Source organism: Pungitius pungitius, chromosome 12 (assembly GCF_949316345.1).
Source record: "Pungitius pungitius chromosome 12, fPunPun2.1, whole genome shotgun sequence".
NCBI lineage: Eukaryota > Metazoa > Chordata > Actinopteri > Perciformes > Gasterosteidae > Pungitius > Pungitius pungitius.
The window spans coordinates 9,870,454-9,891,652 of NC_084911.1; the positions used below are offsets into that span (position 1 = coordinate 9,870,454).

Genomic DNA, 21,199 nt, shown 5'->3' on the forward strand with positions numbered 1-21,199 from the left:
TATTATGCTTCTGTACAGAAACTGATGAAGCACATGATGTATGGCCTGCAAATAAGATGCAAAAAAAAAAAAAAGCAACTGGACGATGGGTGCTTAGTGAAGAAAAGGACGTGAACAGATTAATTAAGTTTGACACAATGTTAAAAAAATAAATTAAAAAATAAAAGGCAGACGACTCTGTTCATGACACTGATCTGATAAAAGCAGCAGTGTTTTTTGTTCTGGAAGTGATGTTTTTGTGAAGCTTTACGTCCCTGCACTTTACTGACAAACTGCCACCACGACTGCCGGGTCAACTCAAATAAAAAAAAAAAAATCATTGCACTTTTTTTTTTTTATATACACAAACAACTCATCAATATTTCTCCATTCGCACATTTAAAAAATAAATCTCGCACTTTTTACAGGATCTCACTAAAAAGGTGTGATTTTGAACTTAGTAGTGATGGTGGATGGAGGAGTGCAGCTGTCCTCACAGGCACGGCGACACGTAGTAAAATCCATCCCAGTGCCTTCCGGCACATTTAAGAGCTTTAAGTTAAGCATTACAAAATGAATAACTTCTTTAGCTTTACCTCACGACAGTATTTCACTTGAATCAACTCAGTAAAGATTAACATGTCGATCCTTGTCTGATACCAAACGTTCTTACCGGGGTTGTCTCAAAAATATGAGACTACTTACTGAAAATGTTCCTTTCAAACATGAATAAAAGGAACACTCCGTTTGTCACCTGTGTAGATGAGGTTTTCCTTTTTTTAGTTCAGGTAAATTCAAACCCTTCTTCTTCAAATTCTGTACAGTAGCTTCTCTCCAATTAGGAGATTGTGACATAAAAACACCTGATGAGAGGTTACGAAAAAAAGAAATCATTCTTCCAAAAGAGGCATCCACTGAAATAATCACACAACATAAAAGGTGCAAAAATCCAAAAAGGATAAGCTTGGATCTTCAGTTTTAGGTCTGCTGAAATCAAAGAGGCCATTCCTATTTGGCTGTAGTGACGAGTTTTGTCAGCCCAGTGTATTGAATTCAGAGCATAAAAGTATTTTTCTTTTTTTTTGGTGAAACAATGAGTGCACGTGGACACAAAGAAAAAGAAGCAGCCAAAAACCTGGAATGCACATGATAAAGTCTTTAAAGCAAACATGTAGAAACCTTCTTTTCTTCCAAAGTGGAATTGCACTGAATTGAAATGACACACTGATGTAGGTGGAGAGGGGGGAGAGGGAGTAGAGGGGGGGTGGGGGCGGCCCGGAAGAGCGGCTCTGCCTGAGAGAAGCATCGATGTGCCCCTCCAACCATTTCTCCATGTTCAGCTGTTCTCAATTCTTAAAAAGTGCGAGTTTAGGTTGATTCTTTCAATAGTGGCATGCTAATGAGTCACACTAGTCCTTTTCTCCATCTTCACTGCTTCCTGTGGTGAAGAAAATAAGAGGATAAGAGTTTAAACACGAACCAGTATTACTCAAACAAAACTTTCACATCATTGTCGGGCACAATGGAGGTCGGAGTATTAGCCAAATGTGGCGCTATTCCTTCAAAGCCGGTGTAAACAGAGGCCGCGTGTGACTGCGCGCTCTACTTGCCTCCCTGCTCGATGTCGGAGTCGGTGAGATGCGTGAGGGAGAAGCTGGCGAGGCTGGCCGGGGAGATGGAGAAACGGGAGTAGTTGGACGAGTTGCTCCAGCTGGGCTCCAGCACGCGGCCGGCCGCGGGCGGCGAGGAGGCGAATCGAGACGCGGCCGACGAGGACACGGCCTTCGACAGGGAGTCTTTGTCCGTCCTGGGCAGGAAGGCTGGCGCCGGGGAAAAATCGTCGTCCCACTCAAAACCGCCACCTGCGGGGATTTCGTGAATGAGCCGGGGCGCGGAATGACAAAGACTAGCGGAAGCTGCACTTTCTTTTATTTTTTCCTCCCCACTTACCTTCTTCATCAGTGGAGCTTTCGGAGTTGGTGAACCGGTTCAGGTAGCCGACAGTGGGAACCGGGCTGCTGAACTCTGGGGCCTGATTGTGTGAGGAGTGGTCCCCCAGTTCTTTAGTGGGGGTCTCCTACAGCAGAAGAAGATGAATTTTAATTTGAACCTGAAATCCCTCTGGCAAAGAACAACAAATGCAGAAAAGACACAGACCTGGTCAAACAGGTAGACTGTGACATCATCGAAGAAAGACACGGCTCTTCTGGCGTTGTCGCCTTTGCCTCTGGCAGGAGACTGGGGGGAGGAAGTCGGCTGGACGTTGGGCGCGGCAGGTTTCAACAAGCTCTTGAGGTTCTTCGCACTGCTGTCATCCGAGACGATAAGCGGCACCGCGTGCACGGCGGCGGCGTCATCGTCGTCGTCGTCCTCGCTCTCCGAAGTGGAGCTGCGGAGCTTGTAACCCCGGACGTCGTCATCGTCGGAGTCATCGCTATTCTCGTCCTCCTCGTCGGCGTCTCCGCCGCCGTCCTCGTGTCCGTCCGGTCTCCCCAGGAAACGCCCCTCCAGGCCCGGCTCTCTCATTTTATGGCAGTCGGTGGCGTAGGTCCTGGTGAGCTTGGCGTGACCCGAGCTCTCTGGCGCCCGCGTCGCAGGGGCGACGGAGGCAAGCGAAGGAAGTCGGGTTGAGGTCTGCGGATCCTCTGATTGTTGTTGATCCGCAGCAGGTGCCGCGTCCTCGAGTGGCTCGGAATTCTTTGACTCGTCCTTGTGACTGTTCGGAGACGCAGTCTCGCGTGCCCTAGCGATGTCCGAGGCGGCATCCGACAACACGCCTCCAAAAGGAGACGCCTCCTCGTCGCCGCCGCGCAGCGCCCCGGCAGGCTCCCGCTGGGAGATCCAAAGGTCGGCACCCCCCTCCAGGTCGAGCTCGGGCGCCGCGCTGATCCCCTCGGCGGAGCTCCTCGGCCACGCCGCTTCCCCGGAACCTCCGGCGGCCGTTTCCTCTGACTTTTTCTCGGGCTCCGACTCGTTGTCCGAGAAGTACGCCGAGTCTCTGTAGTTGCTGCCCATGAAGGGCTCGTCGGCGGGGGGAGGCGTGCGATCCGCCCGCCCGCCCCCGCTGGGCCCCTCCCTCGGAGCATCCAGCGCACCTCCTGCTTCAGAGATGACGATTGCTGGTGGAACCAGATTGGTCACGGCTGTGCGCTCCTCAGTCTCCCCCTGCTGCTCCTCCTCCTCCTCCTCCTCTTCTTCCTCCTCCTCTTCTTCTTCTTCTCTAGCAACACTCAGGCCGTTTTTGACAGGGGACTGGTCTTCGACGTTGGGCTGAGAGTTCCACTCGGGGGACTCCAGGTTCTCCGTCTCGTAGCCGCTGTCTGATATTTTGTACGGGGGCTGCAGTTTGTGTTGGGCCATTAGAGCATTTAGCTCGTCTCCCTGCTCCCCCAGCCTGTGGATGTCGAGGGAGTCCAAAGAGTCCGGCGTCTCGGCAGAGTTATCCATAGTTGGTAGAGTCGTGGACATACTGTCTTCCAGTAAACTGTCCTGGCTGATCTGGTCCAAAGACGGCCCGGACACCAACAGGGACGACCTGATAGTGGTGTGCCCATCGGTGTCCATGAAGGACTCTTCGTGGTCGGACAACGTGGATTCCAGTTCCGTGTCGGCGTCCTCGATGAGGTCACTCAACAGGTCGTTACTTGTGAGGTCTTCACTATGTCCGTTGTCGGGGGACAACGTGTGGACGTGCAGGTTTTCAGGCAGTTGACTTCCTTTGGGCTGCACATTATCCTTTGAGGTTCCAAGGTCTTCTTCAAGGCTGGGGATTTTGGCATCCGTGCACAATGAGTCCGCAGTGGCACTTTCAGAGATTGCGGGGGCGTGGCCATCGGTTTGACTGACGATGACCTCACACCTCTCCGAGGTAGAATTAAAACCAGAGTCTGCACCTCTGTGAGAGGACTGCAGCAGACCGAGGTCTTCTGTGGAAGAACTATTTGTAACTGGCAGCGGGTGGCTTGAGTTATCCTCTGTGACCACTGTGATGAAAGGCACCAGTGTTGTGTTTTCAGTCAGAGACAGACAAAAGTCCCCCGAACTGTTACTTGGAGAGTCTAAAAGTTCCTGTCTTGAGGATGTGCTACTTGCTGCGGGTTTTAAATAATTGTCTGCTGAGACTAAGCTGCCTAAATTCTCCATGTTTTCCCACGAACTCATTTTGAACTGTTCCTCTGGTTCATGCGTCAGACCCGGAAAGAGGAAGTTCTCCTGTAGACTTGAGAAATCCGGTCCGTCTTTCATCAGATTCCGGTCCGTGAGGAACATAAAGTTCTCGGCCAGTTTCTCAGTGTTCAGAAGCCTCTTCTCGTCCGTGCTCACCACCTCCACACAATCCGCCAGGTGGGGGGCTTCTGAACAATCACCTAAAGCAGAACCCCCATTGCTTTTATCTATATCCACCTCTTGGCCTTCTAGTGGTCCGCCTTGGAGGAAAGGGTTCCCATTGCGCTCTGGAAGCTCCATAAAACTCCGTCTCCAGGTAGGAGAGTCATCTTGCTTGGACCCCCCGTCAGTGAAGATATTGGTGTGGTATGGACTGTCATTTTCAAGAGAGGACCAGATATGGCTGTCTGGTAAATAGGAATCCTTGGAGTCAATACTTTGGTGGAAGAAATCAGCATCGGTACTGGACTCGTCCAGACGGACATCTTGGAGAACAACAAAGTCTTGCCGACCTGAACTGAAGTCCATGTCTTCCCCTCTGTTCATGTCTACCCCGACTGTGCTCTCCCCTTGCTCTTCTAGTTGTATGTAATATTCATTTCCGGTAGCTGGCTTTTGTGCGTCAAACACTGGAAGGATTCCAGGGATTCCTGAAGGAGTGTTACCACTTTTTGAGGCTGCTGCTCTGCCAACAGGATTGGGGAAATGGGCCTGGATGTCTTCACTGGAAACGGGAAAGAACATGCTGTGGTAGTTCAATGTCGTGTCCATGCCCGAGCGCCCGTGGCCGCCTTCGTAGTGGTCGTGCTTGGCCGCCTCCCAAACGTACTCAAAGCTGAGACCTTTGCTCGTTTCTGTGACCGTGAGGATTTCGTCGATCTCTTGTCGCAGGGCGTCATCGGCAAACTGTTCCAGGATCGGGTACGACGAGTGGCTGACAGTGGTCTGCCGCGCGGACGGGTTTGGCTTCAGGGCGTCCCAGCGTTGCTCAAAGTCTTCTTCTATGTCCTTCTGGCCTTGCATGCGCAGGTAGATGAGCAAACGGTGCACTTCCTCTGCTGTGGCCCGCTTGTCTGGAGAGAGCCAGCAGAACTGCAGGACCTCGTGCCTGCAGGAACAAGATCAGACATCTTTTTTTCCCCGGTACATTTACAGATAAATTATTACTTAAATTATACCATTTAAAATGCAAGTCCTGCTTTAAAGGTAAACCACTACCACATATTGACTTGTTTGACACTACTATTTGTACATTATTCGTGCCAACAGACCTATTTCAAAAACTCACCATCTGTCGGAATAAGGGAGCTCCAGCTGCGGCTTGAAGAGTTTGACTTGTCGATCCTTTATCACATGATTGAGAACCTCCCGGTCAGAAAGGTGTGGGTACGGCTGGGCAGCACTCTCAAAGAGCTCCCACAATGTGACACCCAAGGCCCTACGGACAAGCCAGGACAAAACTGTTCAAATGTATCCATGTATCCAAATCCAACCAATCACAGCCTAATCAGGAGGTAGGCTGTTATCAACACCCTAACTAACAGTGCTATACTATAAAGAGACCATAAAGAAACCTGACTAAACGTAGCTCTTGATTTTTTTACCAAAAAGCATTAGTGCAATGAGTCGTGGTGGCCGGGAGTGGATGAAAAGCCCATCTTCTGGAAACGATACAAACTGTTTGGTAGTTATAAGCTTTTCTCCTTTTGCAACAAGGGCTCAAATTTCTGTGCCAACAGCCGCAGGTGCAGAGTAAGTTATTGTCTCATTGCAGATAAACCACACTTGTACTCTTCAGGTTCCCTCACTGTCCTTATGAGTATAAAATAATGGCCTCTAGTGTGCGCGAGGAGCTGCGGTTTGTAGCCTACCACACGTTGCTGGGCTTGGTCTGCTCCATAGTAATCACACCTCCATGGCGCTCGCCCACCAGCTCAGGAGCCAACCAGCGAAGGGGTGCAAACACATCATCCTCCGTGATGATGTAATCCTCCTTTAGTGACGTAATGACAATCAAAATCAGTCACACATCATATTTGCAATGTTAACTATCTGTAACTTTGTAGGTTACACTGAATAATTGTGCAAACAATGAACCTCGTTGAATAGCACTCTGCGACAGAAGACGCTTGTGTGTTTTCTCGATCTCCTCGAGCCAGTGCAGTCTGCACATTCTTTACCGAAATAGATTCACAGGGTGACCTTATCTTTGAGTATTAAATTCAGATAGTTAAACTGACAGATCAGCAGTATTTAGGGAATGCACCAGACAGAATCGCCTTGAGAAATAACAGCGTGTCCAGTTACAAGACAACCTAGAATCTTCAGTGAACCCTGCAAGTGAGGAAAACACATGCAAATAAATAGACATCATCAGTCACATTGTGGAGGAGTGGAAGTGGAGGAGTTTGGATCCGTGGTACGGAGGCTGTTGTTGATTTTTAGGGAAAATAAGTGATTGGTAATTGGTCTTACATGACACCCACCAGGAAAAGGAAAATAAAGGTAAAAACAAAAGAATCTGTGCTGGATGGATCGTGGGGGCCCGGTCTCACCCACACAACCATGTAACCCAGCGTGAGTTTCAAAGACTCCAGATGGAGGGAATCGCGACGCAGTCACACTTCTTCTGCTGAATGTCACCAAGCTGCTGGTGCCTGGTGGGCTGTGTTGACAAGCTACAAGCAAATAGACCCGACAGCAGAGCTTCTTTTTGGGTTCTTGGGTATTTATGCCTACAATGTGTGCAAACGAGCAAGCTGCAGACAGCTGCAGTTTTTAAGGTTAGTTTATTACAAAGCTCTGTCAGACTGGCGTGCTGTGACATAACTCCACCGACATTCTCGTAATACCCTCACACCATGCCTACTGAAAATCTTGAGTAACTACCATTGGACAGTATGAGAATAGATGATTGCCCAACCCTATGGGATCATGTCAACTTGCGAGTAAAACTGAATGGCCTTTGTCAATAAATACTGTGAAGCAGCGTCTTGTATAACTGGCCCCTGCTGTGTATAATATGCAGTTCCATACTTTTATTAATGCGCAACACATTTTGCTTACTTTGTATCTGTAGGGTCCAATTCCATAGTCTCCCACTTTGACCGTTAGATCTCCAGTCAGGTAGCAGTTCCTCAGAGCCAAATCACTAAAAGAGCATAGAGAGGGAATGAATTAGACACTTAGACAAATAAATAATTACTAATAAAGATTCACTTATTTTATGACACTTGAAGGCAGCAGTGGGAAAAGAACACAAAAACGAATCGTATCAATATGAACACCATCTCCTCCTAACCTTATAAGGGTAAGATTACCTCACAAGAAGTGGGGCAAAGGAGTCTGGCAAGGACCACAAGCGACTTTGGCAACTACATGACATTCATATATCGTTTGCCTCTGCTTTTCACCTTGCAACAAGGCTCATACGGGGGCTATTCCTGACTCGTGCATACGGCAACAAGATATAGTTTCTAGAAGTAAACACAGGAACGTTTTGTAAAGCTGCCAGGAGAGGGCGTGGGGAGCTCATGTAGTACATATGCACTTTAAAGAGGCAGGCTTTGGTTTCCCTTCAGCCCGGCTGCATTCCTAGGCACAGAGTTACAAGTCCCATTGACTTGCTTCACAACAAAACCGTGCTGACACACCGATTGTTCCTGCGTGTGTGTGCGGCCCAGCGACTGTCAGACCAGCTGAAACCTCTGTAGGGAGTACAAATGTGTATTTCAAACTCTCCGCCCCCCCCCGCTGCGCTGTTTGCTTATAGCCAGACATAAAATGAGGAAATGGGTCCAACCTCGTAGCCCTACAGGGATGATACAATCCAGAAAAGAAAGCCAACCTGGCTAAGGTTTCAGCTTTGGATATCGGCCCACACAGCACTTTGAGGGTTTTGTGTCTGCGTAGCTGCGCCATCAAATCAACTCTTTTCCCGTTGGCCGGCTGCGGTCACCATTCGTCGAGTGTTTTCTTATTCATTTTGTGTTGCATGCGAGCAGACAGAACTATTTTCACGATTTCAAATGAAATTTGTCCTCGGTTGTAACAAGGATTAAAACAACGCCCAATATGAGGCTATCCTTTTACATGCAAAGAGCAGAATCATCATATCCCTCTGGCAGCGGACAGCTGACACTGCGGCAATGCATGGTAGCTGTGTTATTGGAACCGTGCGGGCTTATTCTGAGCATGCAAAATAAAGCCGATGAGCCGAGCGTCGCATGTAACCTCCGAGCCACACGAACACTCCCCCCCTTACCCGGCTGGCTGCTAGCAGGCCGGCCTTCAGCTCTCACCGGGGTAAAAATGAAATGCCACCTCTCTGCTCTGCACCCCTTTTTTGGACAACACTGACACTCCTGACACTGGTTGGATGGTTCGCACTTAAGTGACACTAAAGGTAGACTGTTTTTGGTGACATTAAATATCACGTTAAATTCCTATTTTTTAAAATGTATATTGAAAGTTTAAGTGTTACTTTTCTCCTAACATTATTTTATTTTGTGATGAAGTCGTAATAGTAAAATGTTGACATTTCTGCAAAATTGAAATACTAATAACGCTAAATGACATAAACAAGAGCAGGCCAGTTGCCAAAAGGTAAACTTTAAAGTGAAGTAAAGTAGAACTACATCTACATTAACTAATAAAAATTTAATTTAGATAACTACTCATCTAATTAATGGAAATGGGGCAGAAGAGTAGAAAGTACTAGGACGTAAATAAAATACCTAAATGCGATGTGGCTTATCACACCATTAACAGCAGAGAAACAAAAACCCAACGTTCAGTGGCTCTTAAACCCATGAGTTCGTATGACGTGCTACCTGTGCAGGAAGTTGTGTTTGTGAAGGTGAGTGACGCCAGCAGCGATTTCACAAGCCATCCTCTGCAGCTGCAGCAACTCAGCATTTTGGAACATCCAGTCCTGCTGAGATAGATAGCCACGCAAATCCCCCTGCAAAGACACACACAGCGGTGTTAGCTCACCCAAATCTAACATGAACATTCAACAGATCCAGAAGAATCATATTTGTTTAATACCAACAGGTGAGTTTAGATAAATGCAAGGCACAGACACCGCCACACGGGGGCAGTAGACTCCTTTCTGTCTCCTCAGCACTTCTCAGGATGTGGGTGACGACCAAATAAGGGCAAGGAGATGTGAGGAGATCACGCAACGGGGTGTCCCAAGAGCAAAGCAGGACAGGGCACGCCGAGATGATTGACTACGGCGCGTAATAACACACGCGGGCATCATCACACATGGTGAGAGGCTGATATCGAGACTTATGTTAGAATGAATGATCATGGTGCTGTGAGCGGATCCCTGTTAACAGGCCGGGAGGGTTCTTTGCGGTCATACGGAGTCCTATTGTGGCTCTCATTCACACACGTGAAAGACTATGTAATGGTGGAGAAACTACAGGACGGTATGTTGTAGTCTGCGATAATGCGGACAAAGACAAAGGGCAGCGTGAAGCCACTCGGCTAAAACTTTAAAAAGATCTGTACATTTCACTCTGACCTCCTAAATGTGAGAGCAAAATGTGTTTCAGTTACGTGGGCTTTTGGGATCATATTCGGCACAAAGTTGTAGCAAAGGACATTCCAAAATAGCAAGCAGAATGGAGTTCCTGCGAACGCGCACACACACACACACACACACACACACACACACACACACACACACACACACACACACACACACACACACACACACACACACACACACACACACACACACACACACACACACACACACACACACACACACACACACACACACACACACACCTCTTAGCAGCTTAAGTTAGCTGAGGCGGCTTACATAAGCAGCGTGGTGTTCTTCTGTGACCACATTTACCCCTTCGTATACATTCATGCATAGATTGATACACACAGCTCTGAGAAGCCGATTTCCCAGAAGAGCTATATCCAATGTATGGTAAGTGATACCCTCTGGCCGTCTCTACTTGTGATGCCTCCTCAGCAGGTGATGAGGTCGGTGTTTCAGCGGTGAGGAGAGGGGCTGTTAATGAAACAACATCTACCGTGAAAGGCCAAAACAATTAGGCCTTGTGTCTGACCTGGGAACAAACCAGAATGCACTCTGTTACCTAATTATTGTTATCAAAATGTTGATTACTCGATCACTGTCAAAGTACAAACTAAGTAATTAGTTACATCAACAGCTAGAAAAGGGCACATGGAGACACACACAAGTAGTAAGTGGACCTTTGAATGTCTTTCAATCTTCTCTCTTTCAAAAAAAAGGGTCTTCAGGAGTCAAAAAGGACAAACATATACAAAGGGAAACTTCACCCACAAGCTGAAATATAATACTCAACATGCCCATGCACGGACAGAGCTTGGACAGTAATGTATAACTTTATAAATGCCATGACGGTTATACCACTTCAATAACATTGCTGAGATAGTTTCTTTAACTACTGTACTAAACGGAGGAGATCAACAACTTTCTAAAGGCAGTCGTCAGCTGGCTCATGTCCTAGACCCTGAACCAGAGACGGGTCTACCCGACGTCTTGGCCAGGCACCAGGCCGGAGATCCATGCATTAAGAGCCGTCACTCACTCGGCAGTATGTGACATTCTCTGTGGCCCCTGCGGCAGTTGCCTGATGTATTTTGATGTGTAAAATGCTTCGCGCACAGGTGCTAAGCGACGGATAAAATGCCGCCAATCACCAGGATGTCCGAGGGAAAGTCAGTTACGTGGGCTTTTTTGGGATTCCTCTCGTCCGCTGCGCAGCTGCGGTGTCACATTTCATATTTCGGCATCCGGACGGTTGTTCGTGTGGGCCGAAGAGGCAAAAGGACAGAGAACACAGTCAACATAAAAGCGGGTACGGCGCTCCTGAGTCACAAGCAGGTGTCGCAGACGGAACATGAGCTGTGTATATTAAAAGACAGGAATCAAGTATTGTGACAGACAAAATCCCACTTGGATGACGTCCTAAAAACTCTTAACCCAGCTTGGGCTAACGGTTATAGACAACAATCAGCTGTGCTCCCCTCACACATTATCGCCTTCAACAAAAAGGACCTGGTCTTTACACAAAATTTTCCCAAATGACTCGTGATAAGTCATTTCCGAGGCGCTACTAGAGCTGGCTGGCAGAGACCACAATGCCGGGACACCGGCCAGGCCTGGGCAGCCCGACAAAGTTATGCAACGTCTGGCGACAAACCGGACCAGTTTGCACACAATGTCAGGTCGCAGCGTTTCTGTCACCCAAACAGCAGAAATGTGTTTCCTTTTTTAACTTGCACACAAATTAGATGCGACTCAACGTAACAAGGAGCGCAGGTATCACCTCGCCTTAAGTCAAAGTCAAACTTCACGGCTCACATTGTATTAATAATAATAACAACCGCAAAGAGGACATCCTGTATGCCGGCAACAGGTGATGGGTAGAGCAGGTGGAAACGGCTGCAAGCTGCGGCCAGCAGAAAGAGTGAATTAAAAGTAACAGAACGGGTATCGAACAATATGGCTGAAAGTTGAAATGAGCCACTCATTTATTGCATTGTTTTTATAGAAAAATCAGTTCTAGCAGAAAAAGGAAATGGTTATTAGTTGTAACTGTATTTCGTTTTTAATTTTCCATTACTACAGACACGTACACTACAAAAATACATTCAACACTCCCTCTACAATCAGTCAATCAGAAACAATTATAACTTCTGATGACTAAAGTGACATGCAGCGACTGTACTGAGGAATGTTCCGAGGCTGCACTTTGACGGATTAGGCGACATCATATCTGAAGGCGTTGCTAATATTTTTGCTCCACTTTAAGAACAGAGAACCACAAACACTGTTATTCAATACAACCAGAAACTAGAACCTGAAATGTTGAATCAACATCTCTCTGACTGGTTAGTATTCGTTACAGGCTGTACTGCAAATAAAATACCCAATCTTCATGCATCCTTGCTTGATAAGAGGATGCTAAAAGCCACCGTACTTCCCACGTTAAGGTTTTTCCTGTTAATAAATCATCCAACGCCATGGTGGTGGATATTTCTATCCATTCCCATAGGTTCCTTGAGGAAGAGCTTAGTTTACTTCAGACTGAAGTCAACAGTCTCCAACACGCAACACATAAAAATGCACAAACGCAGCAACTGGTGGAGGCGACACCAGAGCGTAAATGGAGCCTTGTGCTTTACTGGGTGAGGTGGGAATGTGAGAGGTCCAAGGCTTGGACTAGCTGTGCAACTTTGGCAGGAGGCGGGAAGACGAGGAGAGGGGGAGGGGGGAGAGGGGGGCGGACGGTCCCAGCAGTCAGTCACCACGATGGTGTCTGAGTTACTTCGATACATTAGGATGAACAGAGGGGCTAATTTGTGATTGAGAGAGTAGGCTTCCAATCCAGAATGTCGTTAAGGGAGTTCAGCGCACACGCGCTTGACTGACACTATTTTAAAGAGGAGTCTTGCCCGATGCATGCGTGGGCTTAACGCGGTGACATGAGATAATACACAAATATCTCCATTAATGAAGCCTTTAGCGGGCAGTAAATCTCTCAGTTCCTTGACACTGGTGCACAAACATTGCATGTTAAATGGACGAAAGCCAGCACAAAAAAATATAACATTACACACTGCAGATTTATTTCATTCCCACGGATATTTTGTGCGTTTAAATATCAGATCAAAGAGAATAAGGTCACTCACCATTTCACAGTACTCAAAGACGAGTAAAAACGGAATGGCCTCAACACACTGTCCCAGGCATTGGAGGATGTTTGGGTGCTGCAGAACTCTGAACACACAAAACAACCAAGACCGTTGGTACCAATGCTAATTAAGTATAGACCTGGAAACAATACTGGCAATCTTTGAGAGGTGATTTGGTGTGATCGAATGTGTCAAACTGTGGAGTTGTGCACAAAGCAGAATGTTTGAGGATGTCATATTGGGGCTTGGGAAAAACAAATGCACATTTTACACCTTTTCACAACGTTTTACAGACCTAATCCTGTTAATATTTCACAATGTCCTGTTGTTGCAGGCCCACACGTGAATGCATTTATTTTAGATCATATAATAACATAAAATAAAATATTTTTTGCTTTTGTTGACCTGTATGGATCCCCCTGCTGCAGGAAGTCATTCTGCTCCTTGGCACTTGCATTAGCTTTTAACTCCTTCACCACCACCCGGGCTCCACCTGGATCGGTGTAGATTTCACTCAGAAGGACCTGTTAGTACAGGACGATACTTTAGAATAAACGAGATACATGGAAAAGAGCATTTTATGCCAAACAGAAAAAAAGAAACTGCAGGCAAAAACTGAAAAAGTTAAAGATTCCACTGGACATGTTAAAAAGAGATTGTGTATGACTAATATCAGATTTAATTTGAGCGACATTAAAAAACACGTCTGTCCCGTGTCCCTTGTATACGTTTCATTTCAAACATATGCTCCAAACAAATGTATAGTAGGTCTAGTGGATGAATCATCTAGACTTGCTAAAGACATAAAGAGGATGATTTGTGCATCGTTGTGATAACAGATTCTGAAAATATATCCAGTGTATTGCACCGATGACACAAACGGTGGCCTTCTAGTTTAAGGCCAAACCAAACATCTATTCAAAACATGTACAGCAACAAAACCCATCCTACCTGGCCGAACCAGCCGTTGCCAATCTCCTGGATGTAACTGAGACTGTGACGTGCTACCTGGAAGCCTGTGGATCCCTCTGTGAAACCAACCACAAATCGATGTTGTTAACTCAGGCTGTACGAACAGGTTTTAATGTGGCGTTTTGAAAGAGTTACATTTGTTGCTACGAATGTGTCTCGAGCCTGACCTGTGATACGGACAGGAGGTTGGAGGTGGGGGGGCCCGGGCAGGGCCACAGGGGACACAGCGAGGGTGTACACCTCGGCGGGCGACTGCATGGAAGGCGTGTCCTCTGCCGGCGGAGTGAAGTCGATCTCATCGTCAAAGTGGTCCTCGAACTCCTACGCCGACAAAAATGAATAAAATGAAGAGCACAGACTCTGTCCGCCACGATCTATCGCGCCGTCGTGCGTTCGCCAGGTGAGGCCTGCGTGGGAGCAGGTGGAGCTGCCTCCGTCTGACTGGCTGTTCGCCAAGCACCCTCACCTTGAAGTTGATCTCTCTTTCCTTGCAGCAGGTCACACAGTTCACCAGCAACACAGCCAAGGCCAAAAGCGCCGTCAGCGACACCGCCAGAGAGAGGGCGAGGGAGACGGGCAGCGCGTCCCCTGGGCTTCCACCTGAAGTGTGAAGAAACGGACAGAAACTATGCTGAATTATTCACATCCACGACCGGGCTTTATTTACCCAATTCATTGAGAAGAAATACAAGTTGATTTGTAATAATATAAGTTGGCTCCAAGCAAACAAAGCAAGCCCGTGTTTTTGTTTGATGGGATTACCACGCAGCCGCGGCCTACCGGCTCACACTCCAAGTCCACCCACAAGAGGTTAGTTTGAGCTCAACAAAACTGCATTCTTAAAATGTAACAAGCAAGCAACTATAATCTTCTAAAGAATCCAAACAAGGATTTTTTTTTTTTACATTTAGCTGACGCTGAAGTGCGGAAGTGCATTCAACCAAGTGGGTCCAGACCCAGAACAACAACAATCAAGAACTATTTCTGAATGCCAAACTAAAAAGTGCCACGGTAAGTGCTTACAAAGTGCTAACTAGTCCAGGTATAGTGAGCGGAGGTGTGTTTTTAGTCGGCTTCGAAGGTTGTACGCGCTTCCCGCTGTCCCGATGTCATTGGGTAAAGCCGTACCACTTGTGCAAACACGAAGCGACAATTGGGACTCTGGAGGCCGGCTCAGCAGACCTCTGCCCCTCATCGGCCCTTCAGAGAGACAGTTGCGGGGGCTTCGACCGGGCGCTAAGCAGCTGATGGTGCAGCAGCTGATGGTGCAGCAGCAGTGTGAAGTTTGCGCCTGTGGAGGAGATGCTGCTGGCCCAGCAGTCGATCATCAGCTCTGACAGCCGCCCACAGCGCTCCCCTCACGCTACGCTGACCAACATCCACCCAGCGCTTTCCAATTTAGTGCAACCAACGTCTTGGTTCTGCAGACCGCTTCACACGCAAAAACACGTCAATTAGTAAATTAGCCCGGGTTATTCTCACCCACGTTTACCTATTCGTGTAATTAACCGATGTAACGTGCCGTTAAAGAAAATGTTAGCGGGCTCAACAGCAGAAAAATAAATATAGTATGAGATTTTGATGATGTCAACTCTCCAAATGTCACTGCTCATTTGAAAGATTCGAGAACTTGTCCCTTTCATCCGTCAGAAGACGTTTAACTCAATCCCTCCCACTTAATGCTTTCGTTCAAACCATGTCGGTCAGATATGGTGTGGGATGTCATGTGAGGAATCTCGCTGCGTGCAAATACAAATTTAAGTAAATTCAATATGCCAATGTAATAAAAAGGTAAACATTCTCAGCCTGCTTCATCACTTCATATGTGTGTATATGTGTGTGTGTGTGTGTGTGTGTGTGCGTGCGTAGTGGGATTTTGTGTCCCTATTCTCCCTCCTGTGTTTATTCTGTCTCCCACTGGTTGTAGCCTGTCAGGTACATCCTGCCTGCTAGAGGGAGAAAAAACACCTACTGATTCTCCTTCTGCTGAGCTACATATTCCTGACGGATGGAAGCAGGTGCCGAATTCATCAAGACTACAAACCCACTTGTGGTTGGTTTCACATCAGAACACAAAGGAGAAAAACAACAGGCAGTCATACCAGACAGCCCTTTGGAATATGATAAACCAAATAAAGCACTAAACATATATATACTATGCTTCACCAGATGGGACCAATATGAAACTTCCTTGAGTTATAGTCTAGACGGCGCATGCAAATCTTCTCCAGATGCTGGCATTTGCTTGGTTACACAGTCTTAACTGTTAACTGTTAAATGTTAAAACAGAGGAAAGAAAACCAGACGTCTGCAAATCTCTTTGAATAGCTTATCCCACGGTAAATGTGTCATCGTTAATCTGTATTTATATTTAGGTTGCTTGATGAGGCATTACATTGTGAACTGATGCAGCACGTGAATTATTCTCATCCGTTTCTCAAGGCAGACTTCAAAAGAAATTTTTACTGAATGTAAATGAAAACGTTGAGTCGGAGGTAGGCAAAGAAACTGGGAGGGGTCGCTCACACACTTAACAGAAGATAATGACATTTATCTAGATTTCTACCGTTTGAGGGAGCAGGGATTGGCCAATAAATAGGGATGCATGTGTATTTGTTTACATATGAACAATGCTTTTAGATTTATCCACGAAGACGTGGCCAAAACCATTGACCATGACATTATTAAAAAGGTGACAGAGTGTTAACTTGGCCCCGTCCTCAACACTAAATCAAATGAATTATTCTGGCAGCCTTCTCCCCATGTCATAAATAAATAATTCCCTTGAGATGAAATAGAGGTAAGAACCTGTAGAGGCAGAGAGGTATTCCCACAACCATCTGAGCAATGATTCAACTGGTGTTCGGTCTGAGCGATAGTTCATTCAGCGGACAGACGAGATGAGCACTTCATCTCCCAGGGGAACATTAGATACGATCCAAAGTATGGGCACACGATCGAGATTCATTTCATGTGTACAACGCTACGCCAAGCCATGACCGCCAGGAATAGAAAGGATTGCTCAACCCGGTCCCTTTACTTACGATCAAAACAGGGCCACAGCATTACTAATCTAGATGCCGCTCCGCCAAAGACGTCATGCGCAGGGAAAGTAAAAAGGTCGGTGTCCTGTGAGGCCAACTGTAACGAGACTCAAAACATGAAACGCTGATATTTTACCCAGTTCTAAATAATGGATGTTTCCTCCGAATTACCTCAACAAATCTCTCCTCGGTGCTCAAGATTGCAGTAGAGAAACAGCGTGTGCATTGAAATATTAATAAGGAGAGAAATGGAAGATGAAATAGCTCCATCACCGGGAATCAGGCTCTAGGCGGAGATGTGTGCTTACAACTGCTAAATGAAAGTGTTCCCTGTTGGGAAAAGTATTTTGGACATGAGGAGAGAGACACTGGTTAAGTTTAAAGGTGCTGTTCAAGGTTACACTTGATTGCTCTGAGCCACAGACATAAGTGGAAGGCACAAGTGGAGACCAGCTGGCCGACACTGCCCAGGGGACGGAAATCTGCTAAACATGCATCCATCAAAACCACAGACTGCCTAACGTTTTACAAACAAAATAATGGCATATTCACAACGGAAGAAAAGGAAAATATTTGCAGTGAGCACAACAAAATAATTCACCTTTTTCAGGGGGATGAACCAATGTCATAATAGGTGAACAAAAAGACAAGGCATTATGCTGACCTACAGTAATAGCAAGACGTTTCACCTTAGCCAAGCATACATTTAGAGATCAGATTGCAGGTCTTGATCCATTTGGACAGCTGTCAGAGTAGCTTTAGGTACACAGCCACACTAACTCATAGCATAGATAAACTCCGAAAAAACATAAGACACAGTAGTTGTGGTCTTTCTCTGACATGCAGGAGATGTAAAAGAATAATTTTCCCTTCATAAGACTACAATCTTTCCAAAACTGCACATCCATCAGATCAAGGGTCATGACCTGAATAGCGTGTAGTCTAACTACTCGCATGAGACCATCTTTCCATCTTTCAGTGAAACACATTTTTCACCATGCTAGACCGGTGCCGATATTCCAACAAACAGAAAATGTAAACCACTGTTTGAGTCAGACATAAAATATGTCACACTGCCTGTTTTTCACAAAACACTATGTCCATCTACAATTATAGCGAGCGCCACAATTATCAGTCATTGGCAGGGATGAGATGCTGGGAGAGAGTTCCAATTTGCTTTAAAAGAGCTAAACTTCACAACAACCCTGGGAGAAATATTCGCTGCAATTGCAGGCAGCTTTTAGGCACAAACAACGCCGTCTGTTGCAGCCGAGCAACAGGGTTCCAGGCAGTGCAGGACACCCAGAGAGGCGGCGGGAGCAGTCAGATCGAAACGAAACAGCAGCCGGGTCACGGCAGCGCCACATGGGATCAGTTCTCCGTGGTTAGGCCTTATCGGAGTCATGGGTTCATATTATTTCTTGGCAGGCCCCACCAAATGACTCAACCGGTGTATGGGACCAATACAGCAGGGAGCTGCCAGGTCTTATTTCGGTTCCACTGCATATTTCAAGAGGCATTCACGCAAAAGGAGGAGCTGACCCATTTTATTTTGTGCAAATTTCCCCCGCCAGAGTGCAGAAGACGACATCTGTACTATGTGCTTATGTACAGGATGAGGGCTGGCGTTGGCTGGCTGTCGTGTTTGGGTTCCACTAGGAATCGTCTGGCTGCTATGACAAGAAGTGCAACGCTACATTGATCAAATGAGGAGCCACCGCCTGTGGGTGACCTTTTAGGAATCCACATTGGAAAAGCCCTTTTTTCCAATTATTACTTAGTAATATTTCCACTGCTAAAACTAAAAAAGAAATATCACCACTTAAATCAGTCCACAGTCTGTAAAAGAAGCAGCCTCCACACCCTAGGGTGGTTAACGCTGCATCACTGAGCAATGTCGTAGATGGTTAAGGTTGAAGGGTCCACCTTGACTAACAGACCGAGCAGGCTCCGATCACATGGCTAATGCTGCAGTTAAAACATTGACACTCTCGTTAAAGCTTAACTATTTATCTGTGTTTATGTTTGATGTGTGTAAAGACAGCATATGTCACCTGCTTTGCAAGTGAGTCTAGTTATTGTTCATAAAAGTGGGATCTCACCAATCCATTATATTTGCATCACATGTGGATACAGTAGAAAATAAAGATTGAGGCAGAGGGGCAAATACCAGGTAACAAATGTATAAAAATCATGCCTGTGCAACTGCAATTTTCCAGTAAGCTGTAGTATAATTAACAAACCACAGAGTTGCTAATCATTGACTGGTGCTGATAAGATTGGAATGTGTTATGGTTACACATTACCAGTCTGGACTACAGCATAAACACATCTGCATTTTTCATTTCTCAAAAGGCCACAGGTTGACTGACTGATCATCATGAATGAGAATAAGCTTTTCTTCAGGAATTTGACAGACTTGCTTTGATAAAGCTGCAAATCAAAGAGTAGAATGTGTCTCGGGTGGATGTACGCAAGATAAGATTGCAATAAGGGATATGGACACACTTGATTAAACATTTGAAAGACAAAGTACTTGAATACAGCATTTAGCATTTGTTGGAAAATGTAAAATTCCTCATCTTGTACGGAAAAATAGTGACAGTATTTAGACAGTATTTAAAAAATGGTGAAATGCAGGGAACTAATTCTGTGCTAATATTGAAGAAGCTGTATCCAAATGTTTGCATATACTTCACATAAAGAATAAGATGGTTTTATTGATCAACTATCAACTACAAAACACGCATTTCATATGTATAATATTGTAAGTAAAATAGATTGAATTTAATTTATGTGATTCTATCCAGAACAAGAGACTCGGAAACAACAAAAGAGCGATTGATTAAACTATGGCAAACCGTTTTCTTCCATGAAGACACTGACTCATGCAGGAATAGTTAAATGAGGACATCGTGACACCACCTGTGATGAGGAAACACAGTTTCCATGCAGGTAGGCCAACATTTAGTCTATTGTTCCATAAACTCGGTTAAATGTCAATGACGGAACCCATCCCACTGACAGATTAACATGTTTGTACCTGCGGTTACAACAGGCTGTGCTTTATTAACTCAAACCCATTCCTGCTTTGTCAATTAATTTGCGTTAAAATCGTTTAGTGATAAACTAGATAGGGTTAGATTTTTTCTAAATTATGGTTAAGGAAACGGTTAATTCGTTTGAGTGTAATGTTTGTGATTACCAGTTGCCTATTAGAAGCATTGTGACGATGGCATGCTGCTTTTTGACATTAAAAGCGTTATCAAGCTATGCACCATTTCATATAGACAGACTGACATGAGGTTAACTATAAAATAAACAATAGGAGATAGTAAACATATACGTGCACTGGAAGCGTCATAGGTCGTTAGCAGGAAATGCGGCTAACGTTAAGCTGTTGTGTTGTTAGCTTTTAGCTGCTGATTAGCAACCGCTACTAGCTACTACTCATCAGACACACTTGCTAGCAAAGCAGCTAGATAGAAAGAAGTCGTGGGGAGTCAATCGCGTATCAGCTTACAATCAGCTGTCTCACCTGACGTGCGAGGATATTGAAGAGGGGCACCTTCAGACAGCCAAAAAGCCGACAGGAGAATCCCACCGGCCAGCAACAAACCACATCCATAGCGGCTCCTCATCCTCCTAACTCAGCTAACACAATGTTAGCTATTGTTACCGTTGTCCTGAACAATAAACGTCTAATTTGAGGCTAAACAGTGTATTTTAATCATTTGTAGTCAGTTTAACGTCAGTATAGGCTAGGTAAACACGCATATTTAGTGTTTGCCTAACGTTGACTCCTTACTGTTAGACCAGCTAACTAGCTTCAGCTAGCATATCGATGCTAACCGTTCCAGCTGACGACAGCAAACACAGCTACAAAATGTAGTGCTCCGTTCTCCATAGAGACTAAATGAGCCATCGGTTTTCACGAGGTATCATATTTTAAGAATGTACCATGACGTTATTTAAATGAACATGGTTAAAGTAAATTAATCAATAGCCCTGACTGTCATAAAACAGCTAACCTCCAGTGCGCCATGTTCCTGGACGACGTCACATAGCGAAATAAGGGCGTAAAACCACAAGAAAATTGACAAGCGATCAAGCCAATCACAACGAAGAATAGCCTAACCTCAAACACGCAGACCCAATCAGCTTCGAGCTTTATTATAAGGGATGTAAATCCAGTGCTGTGTATCATAGGTGCAGAGAGCTTTTTACATTGAGTCACTTGCCAACCATGTGAGGCACGCAATAATAATTTTTGGGAAATTATTTGTCAAATATATGTGTTTCTTTGGATTCATGGCCAACCATAA

The 21,199-nt window shown here is 45.8% G+C and overlaps 1 protein-coding gene across 2 annotated transcripts; it reads right to left on the minus strand.

Moving 5' to 3' along the window:
- Positions 1 to 41: 41 nt before the first annotated feature.
- lmtk2 (lemur tyrosine kinase 2) lies at positions 42 to 20,941 on the minus strand. Of its 2 annotated transcripts, XM_037477352.2 has the most exons (15): positions 20,906 to 20,941; positions 20,413 to 20,528; positions 14,297 to 14,430; positions 13,998 to 14,151; positions 13,810 to 13,886; positions 13,264 to 13,382; positions 12,856 to 12,943; positions 8,979 to 9,109; positions 7,213 to 7,297; positions 6,018 to 6,139; positions 5,435 to 5,584; positions 2,137 to 5,254; positions 1,930 to 2,056; positions 1,590 to 1,841; positions 42 to 1,417 (listed from the first exon to the last, which is right to left on the minus strand). In XM_037477352.2, the coding sequence occupies exons 2-15, from the start codon at positions 20,513 to 20,515 to the stop codon at positions 1,389 to 1,391; spliced, it is 4,689 nt and encodes a 1,562-aa protein (XP_037333249.2). In that variant the 5' UTR covers positions 20,516 to 20,528; positions 20,906 to 20,941; the 3' UTR covers positions 42 to 1,388. The 2 variants fall into 2 exon arrangements, with proteins under 2 accessions (XP_037333249.2, XP_062422289.1); XM_062566305.1 differs by having other exon boundaries at positions 42 to 1,413; positions 1,586 to 1,841; positions 20,413 to 20,920.
- Positions 20,942 to 21,199: the final 258 nt, after the last annotated feature.

Coding starts and splice junctions, on each gene's coding strand:
- lmtk2 (XM_037477352.2), bottom strand. CDS start 20,515: ATGAGGAGCCGCTATGGATGTGGTTTGTTGCTGGCCGGTGGGATTCTC. Junction 13,887..13,997: donor ACCTCCTGTCCGTATCACAG/GTCAGGCTCGAG, acceptor TTGGTTTCACAG/AGGGATCCACAGGCTTCCAG. Junction 5,585..6,017: donor ACCAAGCCCAGCAACGTGTG/GTAGGCTACAAA, acceptor GCTTGTCCGTAG/GGCCTTGGGTGTCACATTGT.